This window comes from Onychostruthus taczanowskii, unplaced genomic scaffold (genome assembly GCF_017590055.1).
Source record: "Onychostruthus taczanowskii isolate IOZ18803 unplaced genomic scaffold, ASM1759005v1 scaffold32, whole genome shotgun sequence".
NCBI classification, from domain to species: Eukaryota; Metazoa; Chordata; class Aves; order Passeriformes; family Passeridae; genus Onychostruthus; species Onychostruthus taczanowskii.
Window position 1 is genome coordinate 5576804 of NW_024500572.1, and position 25117 is coordinate 5601920.

Below are 25117 nucleotides of genomic sequence, written 5' to 3' on the forward strand. Positions count from 1 at the left end.
GGACAGACAATTGCATAAGATCCACTTCCTAAGGAAATGAGGCAAAAAAAGATTCAGACACCCTGGTTGCAGTGATAGAGAAATTTGTATTCCTGTTTCCCTTGGCAGCAGCCCTGCACTGTGACGGGCCATCCTTTATCACTTCTCCAAGCAAAGTGCAGCTGGGACCCTGTGATAAATCTCCCCTTTGCTCCATCCCACTCCTGAAATAACTCAGAAGTGTCAGTTCAGAAAAGGATGTGCTGCATTTCTTCCCCTTATTAGCTGAAATAATAGGCCTGTGATAATCGGGCCCGCTTGGAAATGTCAACCTTTCCATGTTCCATCTGAATGGATAAATGGAAATACAATAATCTCATAACATGCCAGGGAACCCACGGGTAGCTCTGTCCTACAGAGAGCTGGAGTAAAAAACTTCCAGGTGCATTTGGCTTTTTGGGAGGGACATGTGGCCTGGCAAGGGCTCCTATTGAGCTCAGCTCCCCCATGAAGTGCATCACTGCAGATAAAACTTGCTGCACGAAACATGAGCACAAGGATTGCCTGAGCAAGCTGCCTGGAGGAAATCCTGAGGGGAAGTGGAGCCGGAGGTGCCCATGCTTGACACAGGCACCAAGAGAAGGTGTGTGGAAAGGGGGACCAATGTGACATCGCTGTGGGAAGGGAGCCGTGAGCTGTCACTGCAGACCGGTGTGCCTCGGGAACTATTCCCTCCCCTCGTCCTCGCCGGGACTGCAGCGCCGTCAGCGCCCGTTTCCCCATGGATAAAGAAAAATGGGCTGCATTACTTACACAGCCACCACCTACCGCCGGAATGTTAGTTTGCCTTTTCCCCTGCTTTTTGTTTATTTAACAATACGACAGTTTTGGGGTGCGCAGAACCCGTGTGCAGGAGGTGGGGCTGAGCAGGGCAATACCCCCACCCTGGTCACCGCCAACACCTGAGCACGGCGGGCTGTCAGGCTGGGAGCTCCGGAGCAGAGCTGGCTTTACACGCCATCCCTTTTGCCACTGAGAGAGAGAGTCGGGAAGGGCTCGGTTTGCTGAACGCTTCCCTCAGCCCACGCCGCTGCTCTCACGCCGCTGCTCTCACGGCACTGCCCTCACGGCACTGCCCTCACGGCGTTTCCCTCAGCCCGCCCCACTGCCCTCACGGCCCCGCTCCTCCGCCCTCCCCGCCGTGTCCCCGCGCGGCCGCCGTAGCGCGCGCGTGTGCGCCCCGCGCGGCGCTGTCGCTGCGCAGCGCCCGCGTGAGTGGCGGCGGCGGGCGCGGGGCTGAGGGCGGCGGGCGCGGCCTCTCCCGCCCGGCGGCTCCGGGGGCGATGTTGCGGTGGGGGCTCCGGGTCGTGAGCTGCGCCTTCTCCTCCCCGGGGAGCGCGGCGTGCGCCGGGCCGTGGCGGCGGCAGCGCAGCGTGGGTACTGCCGGGCCCTGCCCTGCCCCGCTCTGGGGACGGGTCAGGCCGGGTGCGGCCGCTCGCCCTGCCGGCCTTCCCAGCCGGCCCGCCGGGTGTCCGGGCAGCGCAGGCCCTGCCTGCCTCCTGCAGGGAATGGTGGCACAGCCTAGGGGGGAACAGGGGTGCTGGTGTTCGCCCTCCCTTCCTCAGACTTGTTCATGTGCTGTCGCCTTCTGCGGCCCCGGGGGCGGAGCTGTCGCTTTCTGCCCGAGTTTCGTGCCGTTCGTGCTCGTCCCATCGGCGGTTGTTTCCCCTGCAGGTTCTTACAATGGCTGAGGATTTGATAGCAGCGGTTGCCAGCCAGACAAAGAGACTCAACAGCAGCAGCGAGGTGGTTCAAAGGCTGGAAGAAAACGGGCATCAGAACAAAAAGTTGAAGAGTGATGCGGATGAAGAAGATGCAGAGGATCAGAATAAGAAGTTACCCAAAAGGAAGATCGTGCTGTTGATGGCATATTCAGGGAAAGGCTACCATGGCATGCAAGTATGTGGTTTGGCAAAGCAGCATCTCCAGCTTATTTTTTGTTTTGGAGTCTCTGTTATGTTTAGTCAGAGTGCTTGGATAGGGAAACAGTTGAGCATTTGCAGTGTGAAAAACCAGGGCAGGAACAGTGTGTGAATGGCTTCAAATGGCTGGGTAATAATATAATTTTAGAAGACCAGTGATACATCTCTGATGATTGTAGGGACAGTGCTTTGTCACAGCACCAGACGTGCCTCTGCAGGGTGGTCTGAGGCACAGAGCTGGCAGCGAGAGGGTGATCCTGCTCCATCTGCTGCTCCTCTCCACGTACTGCAAGCTCCATACACTTAAAGAATACTTCAGAGGCTCCAGGGGATACCTGACAATCTTGCACACAGGGAAGGGAGCCTTTCATGCTTATACAACGAAGGAGATTTTTTTCACCAGCAGTAAACCTCATGCTTACAGGCACATCAGGTGAACTGAGCAAAAGAACCCAGTCTAATTTCTAAAAGAAAAATAGGTAGAGGCTGGGTTTGCAGCAGCATCTGTTGACTTGCTGGCACTGGGACAGTATTGGTGCTGTTGAAGGAATCCTCAAGAACTTCCAGAAGTGTTGCACAGTGAAATTAGAAATGAGTCCTTATTTGTAACAGTAACAGCTAAATCAGAATGATGTTTTACTAACACTCTGGTAAAATACAGTTAGGTTTGTAAAAGAATGGCTCCTAAGTCTGCAAAGGGAAGACTTTTAAGGAATGTCACAACAATATTTGATTAATGAAATTTCCATCTTCATTTATCCAGTTATTGTTCTGTTTCTTATTTTTACTGCATATGGCCTGTTAGAGAAACGTGGGATCTTCACAGTTCAAGACCATTGAAGATGACCTGGTCTCTGCCCTTGTTCAGTCAGGGTGCATCCCAGAGAACCACGGGCAGGACATGAAGAAGATGTCTTTCCAGCGCTGTGCTCGAACAGATAAGGTATGGCAGGGCTGTGCTCTCCTGAGCTCTGGGGTTTGCACACCTCTGCTGCTGGGATGGACTGCTGAAGCATTGTCCAGAGGGAGATCCAGCAGCAAGTGAATGTTCCTTGAAACTTCTCCTTTTGTCCTCTGTTAAATTAAAGTACAAGCAAATAAACTTGTTACTCAGTTATTTCAGTTCTGCAAGTCTTATCCTAGAGCTTCCAAAGTACATCATTATGTGGGGTTTTGTGGTTTTTGGTTTTTACAGGGTGTGTCTGCAGCTGGACAGATTGTGTCACTGAAGGTCAGGCTAATAGATGACATCTTAGAAAAGATCAATAATCATCTTCCTTCTCACATCAGAATTCTGGGTAAGAACACTGAAATGGGCAGAGAAAATGTTTTCAAGAAAAGCTTTCTCCTGCAGAAGGCCTCTATAATTTTACTTATAAAGGGTTTAATTTTAACACGCTTCTATTAGCTTGAAATTGGGGTTCTTTTGAACAAATCTACTTTTTGTTTATATTTTGCTTGAAAAATATTCGTATTGGTAGGAGTGAGATCACAATCAATCTGTACCCTCTTGTTCCAAAAACCTAATGTCACTTTTAAATCCAGGCCTGAAGAGAGTCACTGGGGGATTCAACTCCAAGAACAAATGTGATGCCAGAACCTACTCCTACATGCTGCCCACGTTTGCCTTTGCCCATAAGGACCATGAAGGGCAGGAGGAGCTTTATCGGCTGGACAGAGACACCCTTGAAAGGGTCAATCAGCTGCTGGCCTGCTACAAGGGGACACACAACTTCCACAACTTCACATCCCAGAAGGGCCCCAGGGACCCCAGTGCCAAGAGGTACATCATGGAGATGTACTGTGGAGAGCCCTTCGTCAGGGAAAACATGGAATTTGCAGTGATCCAAGTCAAGGGTCAGAGTTTCATGATGCACCAGATCAGGAAGATGATTGGGCTGGTGATAGCAATTGTGAAGGGTTATGCTGCTGAGTCCATCATGGAGCGCAGCTGGGGAGAGGAGAAGGTTGATGTCCCCAAAGCCCCAGGACTTGGGCTGGTTTTGGAGAAAGTACACTTTGAAAAATACAACAGGCGTTTTGGGAATGATGGGCTGCATGAGCCACTGGAGTGGACAGAGGAGGAGGAGAAAATTGCTGTTTTCAAAGAGCAGTACATCTATCCTACCATTATCAACACGGAAAGGGAGGAGAAATCCATGGCAAACTGGCTAAAAACCCTCCCCATTCATGACTTCAACTCCTCTACTGTTGAGATGCAAACTAACAACAAAACTGCAAAGGTAATGACTGAAGCCATTATTTTACAAATGGAAGCTGTCAAGTTGAAACATCTCTTCCCTTTGTACCATTTTTGTTTTCCAGGCAATGCCGTGGAAATGACAGTCATCTGGAGTATGAAATGTGTATAATCTTTTCTGTCTTTGTGCACTTGATGATAGTGGAATGAACTGTACAAAGCATTGTTTTTGCAGGGTTTTACAGGGAGTAGTTGAGGAGGGAGGAAGGAAAGCTTTAAGCACAAGCAATTTGCATAATCATAAACTGGCAACAGAAATTTTGGACACGTTGTCAGCCTTTGCTGTTGTGAAAGTGTTTGGGAATCTAGGTTTCAGGTTGACAGTTTTGCTTTAAATACCTGCTGGCTTTTTGTAGTCTCCGATTTTGGGCTAATTCTCATTTTGTTACCAGATAAGGTTTGGGATCAGGGAAATTTAGGGCCAGCTTTTTTAAATTAATCTGCCATGAGCTCAAAATAGACCATCAGAACAACTTCTGAGTAACTGGGATATTGTGGAATTGGATTTGTGCCAACAGGAACTCCTGTGAGCAATGAAGTGCAATACAGCAAAGGAGTAGAATACATTTTTGCCAAAAAGGAAATTTCAGTTAAAAGCTGGCAAGTCCTTGAAGGATGAATGATGGGCAGGGCTAACACTCCTGTGTAGTGCAACACAGAAGAAAATAATGGCCTTTTTTCATTTAACAGAATCCTTAAAATTAGCTTTATTTTGTCTAGCAAATGGAGAATGTTGGAGATGGAGAAATGGAGAAAAATTATGTTTCTGCTATTTTATGCTTGAGTTCAAGAAAGAGTTTCATTGCATGATACAAAATTTACAGCCTTGTTGAATAGCACAAGCATAAGTTTCTCAGGGTTATTTTTGTACTTTTGGTAGTTTTATTCTGAATTCTGGATATGTGAGAGGGATGTTTGTGACAGGAGGGCACAGCAAAAGCCACGTTGGTTTGTTTCAATGGGACCCAAAGAGACCATGTGGCTCAGAGTCCTTTAGCTGGTGGTGTTGGCAGGACCTGGTGCTGCCAGGTTCCCAATCCCTGCTGTATTCCTGGAAGCAGGCAGGTTCTGCTCCCTGCAGATAGACCCAACCAAGTTTGGGTTTGGCATCACAGTTAGCACAAGCTGTCTGGGAAGGATAAATAAGGCATGATATGACAGAGTCTGCTGAGATTTTGCAGGCTGTTTGCTCTTCAGTGAGCTGTGCTTGCTGGTATGAAGTCAGCTGTGTGAGTGCCTTGGAGTTTGTTTTGTAGTAGGATATTAAATGGCCGGTGTTAAATTTGTGGGATTCAGTGTTTTCAGCAAGTGGTGGTGAGGGGAAAAAAAAGGATAACTACAGACAGATATATACTACAGATACATAGAACTATAGATATATACTATGCTAGTTTCTCTTTATAAAAATACTTTTATGTCAGTCATATCAATTAAAATACTTGCTTCAAAAAAATACATAAACCCCCCAAATTAATCGCACCATATTGCCTTACTCCTGAAGGAGTGGCTCCCAGAGAGGAGCTCTGACTTCAGTCTCCTTGTAAGTTTCTAACATTTGTAGTCTTTCCTTAGTACTACTTTGTGCAAGTGACTTCACTTTTAAACAAGTATCAGTGAGCCCTGGCTTATCTGCAATACAAGTTGGGTATAAATTCTCTGCAGCAGACAAAATTCTTGAATCTGGCTTTAGACAATGTACCAAGCTTAGCTTTTGAGAGACTTGTATAAAAAAAGCACTTTAACTGTTCTCACCTGCATTTATTTTAAATGTCAGCATTTCATGTTACCATCCCACTTTCAAATTTCCCACATACTGCAGGTTGTAATTAAGGAGTTTTAAATGTTGTAGAAAGAAGAAATTTCCTCTCTGGTAATCGTAATCCCAAGTATGTTTTTTGTTATAAGAAGCATCTGTACCATCAGAGGTGTTTATTACCGTAGGTGTGTCTAACCCATGAAGTAGGGACCCAGGAGTATTTTCTTAGACTTGTGGAGAAGTTTGAAGTCAGTGTCTGTGATTCAGGTGAGGGTGTGGGTGTGGGTGCAGCCCTGACAAGCATTTTGTGTTTTGCTTTGCAGAAGAGCAGCGACCTCGAAGGCAGCGACGGCTGTGGCGATGATTCCGACTGAGCCGGCAGGTGGCTGGACGTGGGACACTCACTGCTTGCAGTTCCCTTTGTCTACAAAAAAGTGGCCTTTCCAAATCCAAGAATCCAGTGAAACAGGAGTTGGTGTGCTTGCAGAATGAGAACTGGGTGCCCAGGAGAAACTGGGTGGGGAAGACAGCGCAGCAGAAAAAACAGAAGTTTTTTATACCACTGACTGATTCACCTGACTGATATACTTGAAAACAGTGTAGTGGGAAAGCAGCCTTCTAAAAAAAATCTTGAAATGCAGGATATCTTAACTGCTATTTGAATAATGTTTTTATTATGTTTACCTGGAAAATAGTATTTTAAATATGTATAATCTCTGCATAAAGATGGGGCAAATCATTTTAATATACTCTTTTTTACTATGAAGTTATGACTTCATGAGCTTATGATTTTTTAAAAATAATTTACCTTTACTCAAACTGAATCTCTAAGCTCTTATTTTTCATGTCATCCGTGGTTTTCCTATGGAATAACATGTATGACCCTGAGATTAACTCAGTTACGGTGTGGTGCTAAAAATGCCGGGGTTGTGGAGTCAGTCCCTTTATGGCCATTCACTTAAGAGTTGGACTTGGTGATGCTTGTGGGTCCCTTTCAACTCAGAATATTCTGTGATTTACAAACTATGGATTAGAAACTCATCATGCTGACTGCTGTGAGCTCTTTTGGTTTTGAAACAAATTTCTGTGTTTTCTGGAGCTTCGCAGGTCTAAAAGAAATTATTCCTTTCTCAGTGAGAGGGCTTCAGTTTGGAACGTGAACTGAGCCATACATTCCAAGATGAGACCTTTCCTGTGGGAGGTGCCATCCTCCCAGCATTGCCCTCGTGCTTGGGCAAGTTCAAGGGTATAAAAACACAGCTCCAGGTGTAGTTGGGCCTTTGCTGGCTGAGATGTAACCCCAAAATCTTCCTGAGCCATCTGCAGGATCCAGAGTTGAATTGACTTGGCATGTGGGAAAGAAATGGTGCTGAATTCTCTGGGCTTTAATCAGGGTTTGTGAACTCTTCAATCCCATCAAGCTCCTCAGAGCAGGGAATGTCTGCAGTGATATGAAGCACATGTCTGAGCATTGCCATCCGCTGGGAACCAATTTCAATTTTCTGTGTTTTCAGGAATTGCATACTCTGGAGTTCATGCTCCTTTTCCCCATCAGTGATTAACTTCTGGTTCTTGTTTCCAGCTCTCTGTGGAGGTGGCAGAAGAAATGACACTCTCCTGCCTTACCAGCCTGCAAAACACCATTGAAGGGTTAGAACAAGACTCCAGGAATTTGGATATTAGTACAAGTGCTTGACACACTTCCCTTGCTGAGTCTCTGTGGAGACTTGCTTTTTAATATGGGACTACTGAAAATGAGGAGTCAGCTCTTTGTTCCCACATTTAGTGGTGTTTTGCCAAAGCCTTTAATTTTACGGTTCCTTCTGGAATGATTCTTTTGGTTTTGCAGGGTGTGTTTTTTTGGGGTTAGTGGAGATTTTGGGGGATTTTTTGGGGCACAGCTTCCTTTAACAAAGGATTCCCATGTTCATTTTATCTGGGTTTTCTTTACAGCTTTTTATTTTATTGTGAAGGCCTTGCTCGATTTTATGAAAGCAAATGTGTAGAAGTGCCCTGGAGAGGGTTTTTGCCTGGATTTTCATTTACATCCCTTGCTGGTGCATACTATCGACCTACTGTGCATTATCTTCGATCCAAAGCTCCGTTTCTCCACGCCTTTCAATCTGAAAAACCCTACCTTTATCCACTTTTAATAAAAGCCCCAAAGCTGTGATATGTACCACAGTTGAAATCAAAGAGAAACTCTATTTGAAGAGAGAAAAAACTGTGAATAACAAGAAAAATAATAAATACTTAAGTGTCGTGGCTTCCCCTCTGTGCGGGTTGGAGCGCCTGGATCCCCCCCGCGGTGGGAGGCGGATGGTATCGCCGCGCGGGGCGGGGCCAGGGGCGGCCGTGAGGGGGCGCTGCGGGAGAGCGCGGCGGGCCCGGGGCGTGAGGGGAGCGCGGGGCGGGTCGGGCTGTGCGGGGCGTCACAGGGGTGTACGGGGGTAATACATGGTGTGCGGAGCGGCTCAGGCTGTGCGGGAGCTGTGCGGGGTGTGGGGGATGTAACGAGGTGTGAGATGTCGCAGGGGTGTACGGGGATGGCGTGCGGAGCGGCTCCGGCCGTGCGGGATGTCGCAGGGATAATGGGGGTAGTACCCGGCGTGCGGAGTGGCTCAGGCTGTGCGGGATGTCGCAGGGATAATGAGGGTAGTACCCGGCGTGCGGGGTGGCTCAGGCTGTGCGGGAGCTGGGCGGGGGGTGGGGGATGTAACGAGGTGTGAGATGTCGCAGGGGTGTACGGGGATGGCGTGCGGAGCGGCTCCGGCCGTGCGGGATGTCACAGGCTGTGCGGGGGTAGTGCACGGCGTCTGGAGCGGCTCCGGCCGTGCGGGATGTCGCAGGGATAATGGGGGTAGTACCCGGCGTGCGGGGTGGCTCGGGCTGTGCGGGATGTCACAGGCTGTGTGGGGGTAGTACCCGGCGTGCGGAGTGGCTCAGGCTGTGCGGGATGTCACAGGCTGTGCGGGGGTGGCGCAGGGCAGTGCGGGGACAGGGGACAGCGGTCGCTGGCGGGAGGTTCGTGCCGGTGCGGGGAACGGGGCACGCAGCGATGTGAGGGGCCAGGGCGCTGCCGAGCCCCGTGCTAGCGGCCGCTCTGTTCCGCGGCAGCACCGACCCCCCGCGCTGGAATGGCCTTTGCAGCGCGGACCGTCCGCCCGCTGCTCTGTGGCACTGCCGGGAGTGACACCAGGCAGCTCCCTGCTGTCGCAGCCCCCGTCACCCCCCGTGACAGCACCGGCCTCTCTCCGTCACTGCCGCACGTGGGTCCCTGGGCTGGGGACAGCCGAAAGCTTGGCCATCCTGCATCTTCTTCGAAGTACAAACATACCCAGTCCAGACTCAGAATGAGCTGCAGCAACTGGATAAATCTACTGGGACCGTAAAGAATTCAAGTGGTTAATTTGGGTTAAAAGGTCAGTGACCGTTGAGATCAACTCCCTTTACAGTTGTGCAGGAAGCAATTCTGCAACCATAAACTCCATTTTGTAGCAAAATGGAGTGAATGTAAAATTTAAATCAAGATATAAGAGTGGGTAGAGCTTTGGAACTGGTAGTCCAATGCACCATTTTATTGATAATGAGATCACTTTATTAGGTTAAACTTTATTTCGTTCCCAAATTATTACTTAACAGAGAGACTCAATTAATTCTGACAGCAATTTAAAAAAAAGTCATGAACTGTAAAATAATGCTGTTACATCTAGTGCTTATATTAATGATTTAAGATTAAGTTTTAAGCTTTGTAATTACCAATAACTGCTTTAATGAGATTTTGTGTAATTGTAACATTATATCTAATATCAATTGTTACACATTTTAAAAAACCCTCTGGAGAAAATCTTAGAGATCCTAGTAAGTGCTGCACATCTCATTTTCCATACACTGGGTTTAAATTTGTACCCTCTGAGCCCAATTTGTTGCTTTCCTTAATTAATGTTGTTGCATGAAAATTTTCCCTTTTGGTCATTTGATACCCTGATAGAGATTGGTTGTGGAGTTGTCAATTCTCTGCAGGGTGTTGTTAGCAAAGATCCTGCCAGGTTCAGGAGTGGATAAGTGCATGCTAGGCTGACTTGCTGATTGAGTCACACCTCAGAGCTCCCAGGCAGGCAGGTTTGTTGGGGTGTGGTGGAAGCTGATTTCAGCAGCTTTGTAACAGGCTGTATGGCCACTTTCTTCGGTTCTCTTTGTCATTTCCCCATTTTCTTTACTGGAATTGCAATTTTTAACACTCTCTCTGCAGGTGGAATGCCTCCTGTCCCTCAAGTGGCTCAGCAGATCAGCCAGGAGGAAAACCACCAGCAAAATGGACCAAATTTGTCAAGTTTGCTTCATTCCTTACCTGCTGCACACAGCAGGAACCCAGCTCTGCCCCAGCAGGTACAACCAGCAGGATGGGATAAGAACCATGTGCTTGTGGTCCCAGCTCCAGTTCCCTCACAGCAACAGGTATATTTGTATATTATACAACATTTATATTATACAACATTTTTATATTATCTTGTATGGGGAGTGTTGACCTTTGTGTTTTGTGTGAGACTTTGTGGATGGCAGAATTTATCACTCCAGCCTGGGGAGAAAGGAGCAAATATCTTTGTAGGTGACTTTGCCAAGCCTGATAATGTGTTTCACACAGCTGTGGTATAGCTCAGCTGGGTATGGATCTGTACAAAAAGATTTTGTATTCATTTAAATTTGGAATGCTCTGTGGATACCTGTGCCTCTCATTTGGTTTTAATTAGTGCTGCAGATATACATGATTTTTCTTGAAGAAAGGAAAGGGGTGAGAAGGAATCAGACACGTTCTCTAGGGAAGTAGCATTTGTTCCTGTAATGAAGCCCTAGAAGGAAATTTAATTAAACACAATCCATTATTTTTATGCACCATTTTAAAATAAGGGGGGAGGGGGGATGACAATAAAAATTTGTGCTGCTTGTGCTGACTTGCCAGCAGTTGCAGGATGCTTACATGTGTTAATAAAAATGCCAGAAGCTAAATGTGTTTTTGTACTAACTTTTTAGAGAATTTTGTCCACCTGCCATCTGGCAGAGTATTTAAATGCTGTGAAATTTCTCACTAAATCAGCCAGCACTTCTGATGAGATCTAGGAGTACTGTATTTTAGGAGGAAAACCAAAAGTTCTCAAGACTGAGTAGCTCTGCATCCCAAGATTCTCTACTGATTTCTCATATAACTTCTGCCTCACAAAGTCCTTCAGAAACTTTACAAAAAGCTGCACAAAATGCATTATTCACTATCTTTTAATAAAGTGCAGCTTCAAACACCATGGAATGTTCCAAGGACTGAATAATTGTTTCTATTGATTATCCATGTAACATTTTACATTTTTTCACAGTATCTGTCTTGGTTTTCTGTTGTGCAGTAGGAAACATAAGTTTAATTATGTTTACTTGAAGGAAAATGAAATTCTGCAGCGAATAGCAGCACTGAGGAAAGAAAGTTTATGATATCTGAAACCTCTGCCCAAACTCCATCAGGCCCCACGAAATAGCAGCACTGAGGAAAGTTTATGATATCTGAAACCTCTGCCCAAACTCCATCAGGCTCCACAGCACAAATCACACCATGATTTAACTTTTGGAAGAAATGCAGTGGATAGCAACAGATTTTTTTCAAGAAAGAGGATGAAAGATGGTAACTGCCAAGAGAGTAATGTGAGTTTGATATTTTACACCAGAAAAGAATAGGCAGGATTTACATGGTTAGGATGTGATCACTGAGGATCTGGGAGTTCGGGGCTGCCTCTTCACTATTTGTAAACTTCAAACAGTACTCCTAAAGGGGTTGTAATTATTTTCTTTCTCTAGAAATGTGCTTTTTAGCTAGAAATGAGTAAAAAATTAAAATAATTGTATGGTTTTATTTTAGGGTTAATGTGTCAAGGTGGGAATAGATGGATCTGGAATGCCAGTTCTACAAAGGCAAACGCTTTAATTACGAGCAGTGAATTAACTGCAGAGCTTGTCATTTGAGGGTGCTGCCCTGTTTGTGACTCCTGGTAACATGAGCACAATGCTCTATTTCCATGGTGTGGGCCCTTGGAACCTTTTAAAGTAACAGCAGCTGCTCTCTGCAGCGTCACATGACACGTGGCTCTTCCAGTTCCACTTCAATCCTGCCATCAGCTGGGAGCTTTTTCATCTTTCTCAGATACTGTGCTATTATTACTATTATTTTTTTTAAACTGCAGCAGAATAGTAGTAAAATATTTCTTTACTTTGTGGGTTTTCTTTTCTTTTACTGTAACTTAAGCACACAGACTGGTCTCTATTTGATGTGATTGGGATGGAAAACCAAATTACTTGTTATGAAGCACAAATGCTGCCAAAACTGAAGGTAACTGGAAAGCTTATTGAAGAGATCTCCTGCTCCCCTTCATCACCCAGACTTGAGCCAGTAAAGCTCCAACCAAACAGGTATGTAGTGTTCAAATGATTCATTTATTTTTTTACTGATTTTTTTAAAGTAACAGATGTAAAACAGTAATATTTGTGAGGGCTGAGAGGGTTCATTCACAATTATTTGGGTTTTTTTATCATTTGTTTCCAAACTGATCACTGCTAAAGACTTTATGCCTTTAAAGTCTTCTCCCTCAGTCTTCTGAGGGAAAGCAAAGTGCTTCTTACTGTTTAATAGTTCTTTTCATTTATGAAAGCTCAGTTTTGATCTTTCTGGCCACACTCAAGAGTTGAAGTCACTTGTGGTTTTGATCAAACACTGAAAATTACTTCTGAAATAGAGTTTCCTGAGCAGCATAATTACATCTTCTCCTTCTAGTTAATTTTTAGATGTGCTTACAAAACACTTAAAGATTTTTTTGGGGGGGAGGGAAGGACAGAGGGAGAAAAAAATGCTCAGTTAAATTTTGAGCTTATTTGATTTTTGCTCCTGATTCTTCCCTCAGAAGAGAAGTTAGGAGGGTTCGGTTTTGAGTCTTGGAGCAAATGTAATTCTGCTGTAGAGCAATGTAGAGTTAAATCTTACAAAGAAATTAGCCTGATATGAGAAGAGTGTGGTCAGTGAAGCCCAAGACAGCTTGTGTGACATGTGGCTGTGACAGGTGACAGGGAGGATGTCCCTTGTGTTCTTAGGCTGTTCTGCCAGAAGAGAGCATTGGCAATTAATGAAGTTAAGGACTTGGAAGTGATAGCTGAAGTATATATGTAAAACAGAAGAAGAACTCATGCTTTTTCTGTTCAGACATCTTTGGTTTCCTGGAAATATCATACACAAAACAGTTACTGTGAACTCAGCTCTTACAATTGCAGTGTTTTTGAAACTATACCCGTGGTTAAAGCTTTGCTCCATTAAGAAGTTTGACCCTAATTAGCATCTTCTGGGGAGTTCTCTTGCTGTCTCCAGACCCCAAAGATGACTAAGGGATATGGGAGTTCTGTTATTCCCCTTCCATGTAATCCTTCAGAGAGGACTGGAGCATCAGACATTTGGTGTACTTGAATTTTACAGTATAGTGTGTTTCTTCTGTGTGTTGAGAGAAGCAGAATCCCTCCTGCCATATGCTCTTCAGCTGGGTACCTCTTTCAGCTCAGATTACTGACTAAAAATAATATTTTTGCCAGTAGGCATAAAGTAGAAAAGCAGATTTATTTTTCATTGCAATACCAAAGCTAACATTTGTCCTTGTGTCACAAGTGTCAGCTTTTCTCCTGCTCTTCGCCATTCATAGAACTCTTGCATGAGCTATATTATCCTTTTTTTTCAAGTTTGTTTTTTGCATAACCTTCATCTGGTTACAATAGATTCAGAGAAGAATTTTGAATTTAAAGGGTATTCCAGAAGAAAGAGACAACTGAAGGAACACCTGGACAAAATATTCTTCTGGAATGAGTGTCATATTTCCAGAACCCCCTGTATGGCAGAGACCTGTTGGAAACTTGCTCTGGGATCAGTGAAAGAAAAATCTCTCAGCAATGTTCTGCCAGGATTAACAAATGGTGCTGGGATGGCTTTGCAAATTGCCTTCCATACTCTAAGGATCCATTGCAGGAACCCTTTCTGACACTGAAACAGCAGCAGATTGCCCTGAAGGATGTTATTTCCAGGTAACTGAGACAAATCATGTGCAGTTCTTTGCACAGATTTGATGAGTGTGTGCTACCCTCCAAAACAGGGTATTTATGTGAACATATATACATACTGTAAAATGCTAAATGATAAATAGGCCGCCTTGTTTTATCCTTTTTGCAGACTACATTCCTCTATGTTGAACCTATTTGCATCTCAGATGTATAATTTTGGATCATTCTAGGACCTGAAACTCTCAGTAGTTCCATGGCAACTGTTATTAGTTATATAACAATTCTACTTTATTTTGACATATCTTGTATTTGTTGTGTTAATGCTGACAAAAAAAAAAAGAAGTAGGAGCAGTAGTAAGCTTCTCTTGGTAACTTTATGGATAGTGGTAATTTCCTCTTCATGTTTTTTCTTCACTTTATTGATGTCAACTTAAAACTACATGTCCTGATTTGCTTTCTTTTACCTTTAGCCAGGTGCTTTGTACATCTTTGCAAATATTACTGGGTTTGAGTAGTTAATAGCCCAAGCAGTTAAAAATCAGTATAATAAAGTTTTCATTTGTTTTATAGAGACCTGTGTGTGTTCCCAGCTGTATTTGTTGCTCGTCCATATTTGTATGGAGAAAATCCTTCCTACACATGGACCCATGGAATGAAAGTCCTGGAGCAGAGATGGTGCAGCATGATTCAGGTATTAAACACCCCCCATGGGTCACACCTCTGTGCAGGGGCTGTCTCCAGTTGTGAGTGTCACCTGCAGAACCCTCAGTTCTCATTCATAACCAGGCAAGCTGGGGGCTCCTGTCGTTCTGCTTTGGCAGCTGAAAGCAGAAGGGACAGCAGGTGCTGATTTTGACACAGATGATTGCAATGCTGAGCATTCCTGGAGCTTTTCCTGAATTTCCATTGCCTCACGTGTGTGAGTTAGTGAGAGTGGTGCTCACAGCTGGCATTGTCTGGTAAGAGGATCTCTTCCTCAAGCTCATAGTGAGTAGATGCTCATGGTGGGGAGGGAAAATGCTAAAGGGAAGTCTAAGACATTTGCAAGATTCCTTTACATAAGGTCCTTACTTATTAAAGCAAATGATGTACATAGCTGTAGCTCAAATATGTAATTATATATGAAATATGTCAGTCATGTTACTATTTGATGAGGCATTTAGGGTGTTTCCAAGGAGTATGCCACTACTTATCCTATGTTTATGAGCAATTTGTGCTTCAAATGCAGGGTTTTTTTTTTTTCACAATAGCCATTTGATTAATTTGCTTTTGCTTTCATTATCTGTAGCTATTTACATTGTTAGTACTTTAAGTGTAGCTGGCATTTTTATGTTGGCAGTTCCTCAGCCTTACTCCAGGGGCTTTTATTTTTCGTGGAGTGCCCTGGCATTGCCTGAGGATAAATTGAAAGTATGCTCCTTTCCCTCCCCAGTAAGATTCTCTGTATCCTCTGGGGCCTACAATTTGAGCAAACATTAACAATATATTGAAGTTTTTCTTATTTTTTTATTCCAAATTGCATCATTATGCTTTCTGTTAGATTCTGTATAAAACATAAAAGAATACTTTGCCTTAAAGCAACACAAGGCAGCACAACAGAAGGGATTTGATTTAGTCAATAGAGAAAAAAAATGATGGAGCATGTACAGGAATAACAACTCAGTCAGGTGTGCTTAGTCACAGGACATGAGGTGATTACTTGTAATAGATCTCTAGATTTTATATGGCTGACTGCATCATAAATTAATAGCTTTAATGGTAGACAGATTAATTATGAACTGTGTAAATCTATAATGTGGGCAGTCAGATAACTTGAAATATTTGCACATTTAATGTAGGTAGGGGATGTAATAAGAAAGCAATTTTTCCAATCTTCTGACTCTGCTAAAAAAAAGTTTGTTTAGAGATTTATCCTATATTAATGTCAATTTGTAATTTAGTTGCTTGTTTCCCCATTTTAGGAATTCATAAAAAGCTTCAACCAAGACAAGTGATCCTTCTGTGCTATCCTGTCTTCCCACACTCCCTCCACAGGTGTCAGTCACACAGATGTGATTCCTGTTGTCTTCTATGACACTGATGGACACATAGATGGGCATGACAAAAGTGCAAGAGGCAGAGATACCCACACATACAGGTGAATTTCATGCTAAGAAATCAATGTTTTAAAATCAAAAGTAGAGAGAAGATAATCTGGGGAGAAACTAGCATTTTTGGTTGAGGTCACCCTTGTAGTTTAAGTAACTTGATCTTTCAAGATGCCTTCAAAGATTATATCCTACATCTTCCCTTCAAACTAGGGGGAAAATGAAAATCATGTCCTTCCCACACTGCTGCTTCTGTTCCTGTCTCTCCCTCCCACTTTCATCTAACAAACCATCTGGACTTCTGTGTTGGGACAGCCAAAATAAATGTGGGTGTTTTCAGCCCTTGATAAACAAATGCCATTCTTGATTATCACGGAGTTTCAGATCCAGTGATGAGATGCTGGTTTTGCAGTTCTGAGATGTATTTGAAAGCTTCTCTCAAGTGACTGTTTCTTGTCTTGGAAGGATGTGCTGAGAGCACAGGGAATGTGATGGGTTTCTTTGTTTTACAGGCTTGTAAGTGGTAATTCTATTGAAGAGAGGCTGTTGAAAAAAAGTATTAAACATGATTCAAGAACTGGCTGCTCAGGGAAGGGATTGTTCAACAGACTTTTTATCTCAGGTACTGTAACATTAAAAATGTGAGCAGTCATTTAATGATACATAAAAAGTAAGTGCTTTACTAGATCTGAGACAGAATTTTGAAAAGGTAGTGGTTTATTTATTTCTAGGCTTGTTTGGGAACCAGTGTTATGTGTTTACAGTTAAATTGAGTAGAAATCCTGAACTGTCAGCTCATATAGAAAATCAGAAGGTAACAATATCTAATAAATATTGATAATATCGATATTGATAAATTGTAATAAAGATTGGCCTGTTCCAATGATAATGTTACCCTTTTATTGACATTGTTTTAATCAATCAAAAGCAACATCTGCAGCAAAAGGTGTCAAATACATCTGTAATCTGACTTTTCTAAACTTGATTTTAGGATGACTTAAACATTTTTGCATTTTTTCTTAGAGGGCTTGGATCCTATCAGTGATGTGGTTAACTCTTGTAACAATGTTCATCACTCCCCAAAGCAATGCCAAAATTGTTACATAAAAACCATTACGGGTCCAGAGGGGAAGGAGAGTTTAAGTTGAAGCTTGCTTTGCATTGTGAGGACTTGGGGGCTTCTGGGGTCTTTTTTGTTAGTTTTTTTTTTTTTTTTAAATTCCTCATTGCTATTAAAGTACTACAAGAGTGTTTACTGAGCAGAAACATAACTAGATTTTAGCATTTTGAATAGCTTGGTGCACAAGCAAATGTTAGTAAACAGTATAACTAATATAGGTTATATTTATTACATTTCCATACACTTAGGAATGTGATTTCCCCCAATGTTATTACAATATGACCTTGGATGTATAATTTGTTAAAAATAAGAGAGGGGAGCTATTTAACTTTTAAGTGGTAGGATATGAATTGTCTCCAGTCAAGACTATTGGTAACTATGAATTTTGAGACAGGACACTTTTGATTATGTATTTTTGGTACCTAAGCTTTCACTCTGTATTTATTGCAGAATGTAGGTGGTCATCCTCCTTGTGTTAGACAAGCCTGTGCCAACGACCAGAATTCTGAGTGTATTCAAATCTGTATAAATCACTTCGAGTTGATGACAATGTGTACTAGAAAAAGAAGTTCCTCATATAGATTTCTCTAAGTTCTACTGTCAATATTTTTCTCAGATTTAACAGTAAATCACTGGTGGTCTGATTGGTGAATTTGTTTTCTCTTAAGCACGAACGTATTTCACGGGGATCTTTTTCTTATCAAAGGCTCTGTGATGATCTTTAGCCTTAAGTAGTGTTTACTGTCCAAGAATCAAATCTGTGCTGATGTAAAGAAAAGCCTGATTGCTTCAGCACAGCTCCATCTGATGTAGCACAAATCCTTCCTCATGCCCGGTGGACCCTCCTGAGCATCAGTGAGCGCCCTTTGTCTCTTGTCCTGCAACCTGGCACCCCCGAGCAGAGCCGGCCGTGCTCCGAGCTCCCTGACAGAGGGGATGGGGTCCCCTCTCAGCTCCAGCTGAGCAGCGCCGGCTGCTCCGCCTTTTCCCGTCGGAGATGCTCCCGCCCTCCATCCCCGCTGTTCCCCCGCTGGCCCCGCTCCAGGTCTCTCCTGCCCTGGGCCGTGCAAGCCCCGCCAGCTGCCAGTGTGGATTTTCACTCCGTGTCTTGAAGAGCAGCGACAGCCCCGCTCCGTGCGCGGACAGAAACTACCCATTGCTCGGTGCTTAGGCTGCCCTGCCTCTGCTAAATAAATATCATTTTCCTGCGCTGTCGCCGAGCCCGTTCCTATCGCGACAGGACCCGCGGAGCGCGCAGGCGCGGCGCTGGCGCAGGCGCGGCGCGGCCCGCGGGTGCCGGCGCAGGGCGGCGGGGCCGGGCTTCTCCCCCGGCCGGGCGGCCCCGGCGCGCTGCTCGCACACAAAAGGCGATCCCTGCTTCGGGACCTCCCTGTCGGCCTGTAATTAATTAAGTGTTTTCACTGGGGCCGTAAGTGGCAGTGAGGTGCGGGTAATTAAAATAATAAGACCTTGTTGTTGGTGTATCGTTTGAATCTTAATTATTTGGTGTCGGCGCTGTGAAATAAGCACAATACATCGAAGAATTGCAGTATTGTTAAATCTTTTGGAAAAGGGGCCTGTAAGGAGTGCAGTTTTTTCCCCTTCCCGCTCTACGGAGCTCGTTCGCTCAGGTTTGAGCTCCGAAGAGTGGGAGAGCCGAGACCCGCCGGGATGAGCCCCGGTGCGGGAAGCCGAGACCCGCCGGGTGAACCCCGATGGGGGACAGTCAAAACCGGCCGGGATGAGCCCGGTACGGAGAGCCGAGACCCGCCGGGATGAGCCCGCTGCGGGACAATCGAGACCCGCCGGGTGAGCCCCGGTGCGGGAGAGGCGGAACCCGGCCGGAGGAGCCGCTGTGCCGGCTGCGCTCCGCGGTACCCCCGGCACGGGAGGTCCCGCGCTCTCGGCCCCCTGTCGCTGCTGGCACGTGTGTGACGGCGCTACTTTGCTCCATCTTCCCGGACAGCCGCCTCTTTCCCGGGGCACGGAGTGGAATCTCCATCCCCAGGGCGTGGGCAGATGGCTGCAGACAGCGCAGGACGGGGCAGCGGAGGGCTGTGGTGTGCTCCCTGCCTGGGCAGCGGAGGAGCGGGAGTGCCGGCAGCGCCCGCTGCATCCCGCCGCTTCCAGCGGTGCTGCCGTGCCGGTGTGCTGCTGCCTGTTGCCGCCTGCGACCAACTTGGAGTTAGGAACACAAAGGAGTAGCAGCATGTTTCTGTATGTTTGGCCTGAAATTCTAAAAGTGAAAGTGTTGCTTTCAAAAGAGGGGAGAGATTTTGAAAGGAAAAAAAAAAAAAAAAAAAAAAAAAAACAACCATCAGGTTTCATTTTCTCTTGCTGCTATTTCTGTGTGACTCCCAAAGGAGAGATTTTGAAAGGGAAAAAAAAAAAAAAAAACAACCATCAGGTTTCATTTTCTCTTGCTGCTATTTCTGTGTGACTCCCAGCCTTGAATCTACCTGTCAGTGCATGTCATTGGAATTTTTGTTTGTCTGTAATTGAAACACAAAACCAGAACGTTTTGGGATTTCTGGGTAGCTAGACTCAATAAACAGCATTTTAAATTAAATGCAGTTTTGGTTAATTTTTGTCTCTTTGTGTTCTGAAGGAAAGACCAGGCAGTTAAGGATTGAGTACAGTAGTTTTGTATACATTAAGATGACTTGGCCTTCAGTAGCTAGAACAATCAAGTTGAATAATCTGTCCATTTTCTTATTTTTAGTTGCTGTTGAAACAATGGACTATACATTTTAGCAATTACATTTACAATAACTTTGCATTAAGAGTTAAAAGCACTGAAACATTGGTAATAATGAACATGACAAAGAGTAGATGCCTTTGATGCTGGAGACCATTGTTTCTTGAAGTTCCACAGCAAGGGAAAAAGTCCTGTTCACTCTTTTTTTTTATTATTTGAAGTCATTCTACCTAGCTAAGGGGAACAAACATTTGTAAGACTATTCAATAGCAGTATTAGCTAGAGAAATTTATGAGGGATCTAAGTGAGATTTGGTTGTGCTGAGGGTTTTGAATCATTTGAAACATTTTAAGTAGCTGCAAAGCCAGGATAACAGTTCTTACTATAAGGTAATCTTTCTAGTTGTAGCTAAATAGTTTCAGTTGCAGAAGAGTTTTACATTCCCTGAATGTCTGTTTTTGTGTATTTCTTTAGACTATACTGTAAAACCTTAGATCAGTGAGAATGCACCATGGCAATGGTCCTCAGAATGCCCAGCGCCAGCTCCAGAGGTCCAGGTCCTTCACGGGCAGTGAGGGAGAAGAACAACAGGCAAATTTGCCCCAGTCCCCCGCGGCCTCTTTCGCGCCTTCTGCGAGTCCCTCGGCGCCGCAGTCGCCCAGCTACCAAATCCAGCAGTTCATCATGAGCCGGAGCCCCGTGGCCGGGCAGAACGTCAACATCACCCTGCAGAACGTGGGCCCGGTGGCCTCGGGCAACCAGCAGATCACGCTCACCCCGCTGCCGCTTCCAAACCCGACGTCCCCGAGCTTTCAGTTCAGCCCCCAGCAGAGGCGCTTTGAGCATGGATCCCCCTCGTACATCCAGGTCACCTCTCCGCTGCCCCAGCAAGTGCAGTCCCAGAGCCCCACGCAGCCCAACCCGGTGCCGGTGCAGGCGCTGCCCAGCGTCCGGGCCGGCACTCCCGGGGCTGGCCTGGGCATGTGCAGCCAGAGCCCCACCAGAGGGTTTGTGGATGCCAGCGTGCTGGTGAGACAGATCAGCCTGAGTCCTTCCAACGGCGGACACTTCGTGTACCAGGAAGGACCGGGGATTGCGCAGATTGCTCAAGGAGCTGCTGCACAAGTGCAGCTTCCATCGTCCGGGCCGCCTGCCACGGTGAGGGAGCGCAGGCTTTCGCAGCCTCACTCGCAGTCTGGGGGCACCATCCACCACCTCGGCCCTCAGAGCCCCGTGGCCAGCGGGGCAAATATGCAATCTTTGACTAGCCCGGGCCACATCACAACGACCAGCTTGCCACCCCAAATCAGCAATATTATCCAGGGGCAGCTAATGCAACAGCAGCAGCAAGTGCTTCAAGGGCAGCAGCTGAGTAGACCCCTTGGATTTGACAGGACTTCTGGTGGATTGATAGCAGGGGTTGGAGGACCGAGTGCGTTTGGAATGACATCACCTCCTCCTCCCACAAGTCCTTCACGGGCCACTGTGCCACAGGGGCTGTCGAGTCTTCCTCTCACTCCTACAGCTAACACAGCAGTGAAAAAACAGCCCAAAAAGTTGGAGGAGATTCCTCCTGCCAACCAAGAAACTGCTCAAATGAGAAAACTATGTTTGGATCATCACCACAAGCAGATGGAAATTCTTAAGGAAACTTTTAAGGAATGTTTGATTGAACTGTTTTTCCTGCAACATCTTCAAGGGAATATGATGGACTTTTTAGCTTTTAAGAAGAAACATTGTGTTCCACTGCAAGCATACCTGAGGCAAAATGACTTGGACCTGGAGGAGGAAGAAGAGGAAGAACAATCTGAGGTCATCAATGATGAGGTAAGAAACTTTACTGGAATAAAATCATAGATGAAGTTGTAGCACTGGGATTGTGAAGTATTAAAGAATGGGACAGGACATGAAAAATCATTTTTGCTTAGTGAAGTGTGGCAGTTTTTCATAAAATAGTTGACCTGAAAGAATGCAGTTCTGCTGGGTAGTGTGATTCCATGGGCTGGTTTGAGTGTGCTGTTAGATTTTTGGATTTAAAATGAAAGCATAGAGAGGGAGCTTTAACTGTCCTAGCTGCACACAAGTAAAGTTTTACACAAGTAAAGGAAATGGTTTTAAGCTCTCAGAATGGTTATGACTAGGAATCATAGTTTGAATTTCACTTAACTAGACCTGGACAAACCAAAAAACAATGAGCAAAAGCATTACAAGAGATTAACCTGACTCATGTGACTTCTAATCATAGATGTTACTGAAGTTCAATGTTGTTGCAGCCCAACAAAAATGTGAATTAATCTGATTAGTGAGGGAGAACGTGTAAGGGTCCACAGTCATGTATTACATTATTCAGGATGCCCTGGAGCTCTGTGTGTGAGCTGCTGTTTAAAGGATTAACACCCAGCACTTACAGACTGGACACTGACAAGTTCACTTTGTTACTTATGCAAAGGTTTAAATTCCTAACTTGAATTCACTGCTTATTGATGGCAAAGAACTTGAAAGAAGCTTGCCACAAACAGGTGCTGTGCAGCTTTTCCTGCATGTTTGTACCCATCTGTGGGTGCTGGAGCACTGGTCTGGTGCAGAGCCTGCCCACAAGCCAACTTGGCAAGTGGTTGCGGCAGGGTAGATGGAACTGATGCCCCTGCACCTCTTGGCACTCATAAATATCTTCTAAAATGTGTGAATTATGTAGCTGGCAGTTTGTAGAAAAACCAATATTATGTAAAGAACCTCGTGTTGCTTTGAATACCCCTTGGAAATGAGTGCCTTCACTGAAATTTGATGACTTAGGCATGAATCATTAGCAATCATACCTTCAGTTGGAATTTGTGGGAAATTTTAACAGAATAACGGCTGAAGTTTAATTTGTTCAGTACTTTGTTGTATAAGCTTCTTAATTAGGAATTTCTGCTTGTGAAAATCTATTTCTGCTTGTGACATTTGTGAAGGAATCATTATATAGTAACTTAAAAGCTAGCCTGTTACTGTAATTTATTGACAATGGATATTCAGTATTTTTTTTTCACCTGGTTTGTGTTTTGTCAAATTGTTTAGGTGTTCTTGTTGGGTTGCGTGTTTGTCAGCTGAAATAACCAGGTATTTTTAACTACCATTTGCACACTTTGAGGGATCTTTAGTGGGTGTAAATGGTACAGGCTCCTTGAAGTCAGTGGTGCTGCTACACTTTAAATGAGTTGAGGCTCTGCCCTGTGGTGTTTCGGGTTGAGAATTTGCTGTACTTCACTGCCTTCTCGTGGTGGATCCTCTTTTGTTTGTGGAAGCTTCTTGTCCCTGTAACTGCTGGAGAATTTTGCAAAGTGCAACAGCAAAAGTCTTTATGTGTTTTCAAGTGATGAATCCTGAAAGATTAAGACATCTTTTGAGTATGTTCTTTCTTTGTATTTTGTTGTCGTCTCCTGTTTTATTTCCCCCTCCCCTCTTTATCACTTTCTGCTAAAGCAACGCGCTTCATCCCTTGCCTGGAAGGTTGATTTCTTTGGGAATTCGAGGGGAGAGTGAGTGGTGGCTGTGCTCATTGCTTAAATAAATGTTGAAGCTCTCTTACGTTCAAACTGTCTGTCATGCTAATTTGTTGTCCGTTAGCAGCAGCAATCATTCAATTTAAAACACACTTTTATGTTAACTGGATTTAAGAAAACGTTTCCAGTGACAAGAAGTCACAATAAACAGTCAAGGCTGTGCTCTGTTCTGCTATTAAAAGTAAGACAGAACTCTAAAAATGGGCTGTGCTCGAAACAAGCTGTACTGGTGGTGGTTTAGTTATTATCCCCTCTTCAGTGAGGTGCCATCAGTACCAAAGGAGTGTGTTGAACAGTTGAAAAAAAAGAAAAACTTCTAAAAAGAAAATGATTCTCCCTTCTTTTTTTTTTTTTCCCAAAATATTTCTCTCAGGTAAAGGTTGTGACAGGAAAGGATGGGCAGACTGGTACTCCTGTCGCTATAGCAACCCAGCTTCCTCCAAATGTTTCTGCTGCTTTTTCATCCCAGCAGCAACCATTTCAGGTACTTTTCAATGGTTCTAAAATGTAGTTTCATCCCAGATTTTTTTTCTTCATTCAGATTTGATATTTCTTAGATGAATTAGAATTTTCCCAAGAGCCCATCCCTTATCATCTAAACAAAACCAAAAAACCTCTTCAGTCTTCAAATGCATCAGTAGAAGCCTTGAGGAAGTTAAAGCTTTGTCTCCAGGTTGCTGGCTTATTGCATTAACTTTCAGCTTGAATGTTTTCACTTTGGTTTGTTTGTCTTTTGTATCCCTAATGCATTTGGTTCATTTGTGCATTCTGCGTAGTGATGATATGGATTCTTTGTCTGTGGCATTGTAATTGTGGATTTCTTCTAAAATTCTTTTCTTTTTTTTCTTCCCCTTATGTATTAAAGGTTTTGAGTGTGGCTGCAGAAGGTTTTGGATTTGCCTTCCCTGAGATGTGTTAAACAATATACTAATCCTCTGACCCAATTTGTTTTAAATAATTAACTGCTTTCCATTAGCTCTACCATAAATTTTGGGAAGAAGAAACAGAAGTGCTTATTTTTATTCAAAAAGTCCTTTTTAACAATTTTTTTCTTTTTTTCATGAGGAATGCTGGAGAAAGCCAAGAAATAAATGTGATAATCAGTTAAAATGTTTGTGGATCAGTGATGAACCTTTTCAGTTTGGTGTGGTTTTATGCAGCTGCCTTCAACTCTGTTACCCAGACATCACTGCGTACATACCCCGAGAAGTAATAGACCCTAATTCCATCTGCAACTAAATTATTTACCTTTTAGCTCAGTGATATGCTTAGCAGGTGTTGCAGGGTGAATTACTCTGCTGTACCACAGCAGCTGTACAGGTGTTCTGCCTTTATCTGGGCTTTGGAAACAGAAAGTGAAATGAAATACAGGATGGGTTGTGTTCCTGTGTGTAACAAATGGGATGTTCCCTGTGATATTGTACAAAGGAGTTGTGCAGCAAAGGGGATTGCACTGAGAGCTCTTCCTTAGGGCCAGTACTGGCATATCTTGGAAGTCTCCTTAGGTAGTCAGGCTTCATTTAAGCTGTTTAAAATAACTAACATTATATCAGGTTATTTATTGTAGTTATTAGGGTTACCACCAAGCTGTAGCTGCAGCAGTGGTGATACTTTTGAAGGTAT

General features: G+C 44.4%; 2 protein-coding genes and 1 non-coding gene across 6 annotated transcripts in view; all 3 read left to right on the forward strand.

Moving 5' to 3' along the window:
• Positions 1-1145: 1145 nt before the first annotated feature.
• PUS1 (pseudouridine synthase 1) lies at positions 1146-6743 on the forward strand. 4 transcript variants are annotated; one of them, XM_041410349.1, is made up of 6 exons: positions 1146-1250; positions 1714-1938; positions 2767-2904; positions 3157-3259; positions 3507-4204; positions 6301-6743. In XM_041410349.1, the coding sequence occupies exons 2-6, from the start codon at positions 1723-1725 to the stop codon at positions 6349-6351; spliced, it is 1206 nt and encodes a 401-aa protein (XP_041266283.1). In that variant the 5' UTR covers positions 1146-1250; positions 1714-1722; the 3' UTR covers positions 6352-6743. The 4 variants fall into 4 exon arrangements, with proteins under 4 accessions (XP_041266283.1, XP_041266280.1, XP_041266284.1 ...); XM_041410346.1 differs by lacking the exon at positions 1146-1250 and adding an exon at positions 1264-1412; XM_041410350.1 differs by lacking the exon at positions 1146-1250 and adding an exon at positions 1269-1330.
• Positions 6744-8832: 2089 nt separating this feature from the next.
• The window catches only part of EP400 (E1A binding protein p400), a 56691-nt gene continuing 40406 nt past the window's right edge, over positions 8833-25117 (forward strand). Inside the window, exons 1-8 of the mRNA XM_041410410.1 lie at positions 8833-9399; positions 10230-10435; positions 12261-12424; positions 13796-14071; positions 14618-14738; positions 16009-16184; positions 16647-16756; positions 20427-21779. Coding sequence (XP_041266344.1) covers positions 20457-21779 — 1323 coding nt within the window. The 5' untranslated portion in view covers positions 8833-9399; positions 10230-10435; positions 12261-12424; ... (3 more) ...; positions 16647-16756; positions 20427-20456. The remainder of the gene's footprint in view (positions 9400-10229; positions 10436-12260; positions 12425-13795; positions 14072-14617; positions 14739-16008; positions 16185-16646; positions 16757-20426; positions 21780-25117) is intronic.
• On the forward strand, positions 15386-15524 carry LOC121339029. The gene has a single exon (XR_005953116.1). It is a non-coding gene; the product is annotated as a small nucleolar RNA SNORA49 (small nucleolar RNA).

Coding starts and splice junctions, on each gene's coding strand:
- PUS1 (XM_041410346.1), top strand. CDS start 1,323: ATGTTGCGGTGGGGGCTCCGGGTCGTGAGCTGCGCCTTCTCCTCCCCG. Junction 1,939..2,766: donor AAGGCTACCATGGCATGCAA/GTATGTGGTTTG, acceptor ATGGCCTGTTAG/AGAAACGTGGGATCTTCACA. Junction 3,260..3,506: donor TTCTCACATCAGAATTCTGG/GTAAGAACACTG, acceptor TTTTAAATCCAG/GCCTGAAGAGAGTCACTGGG.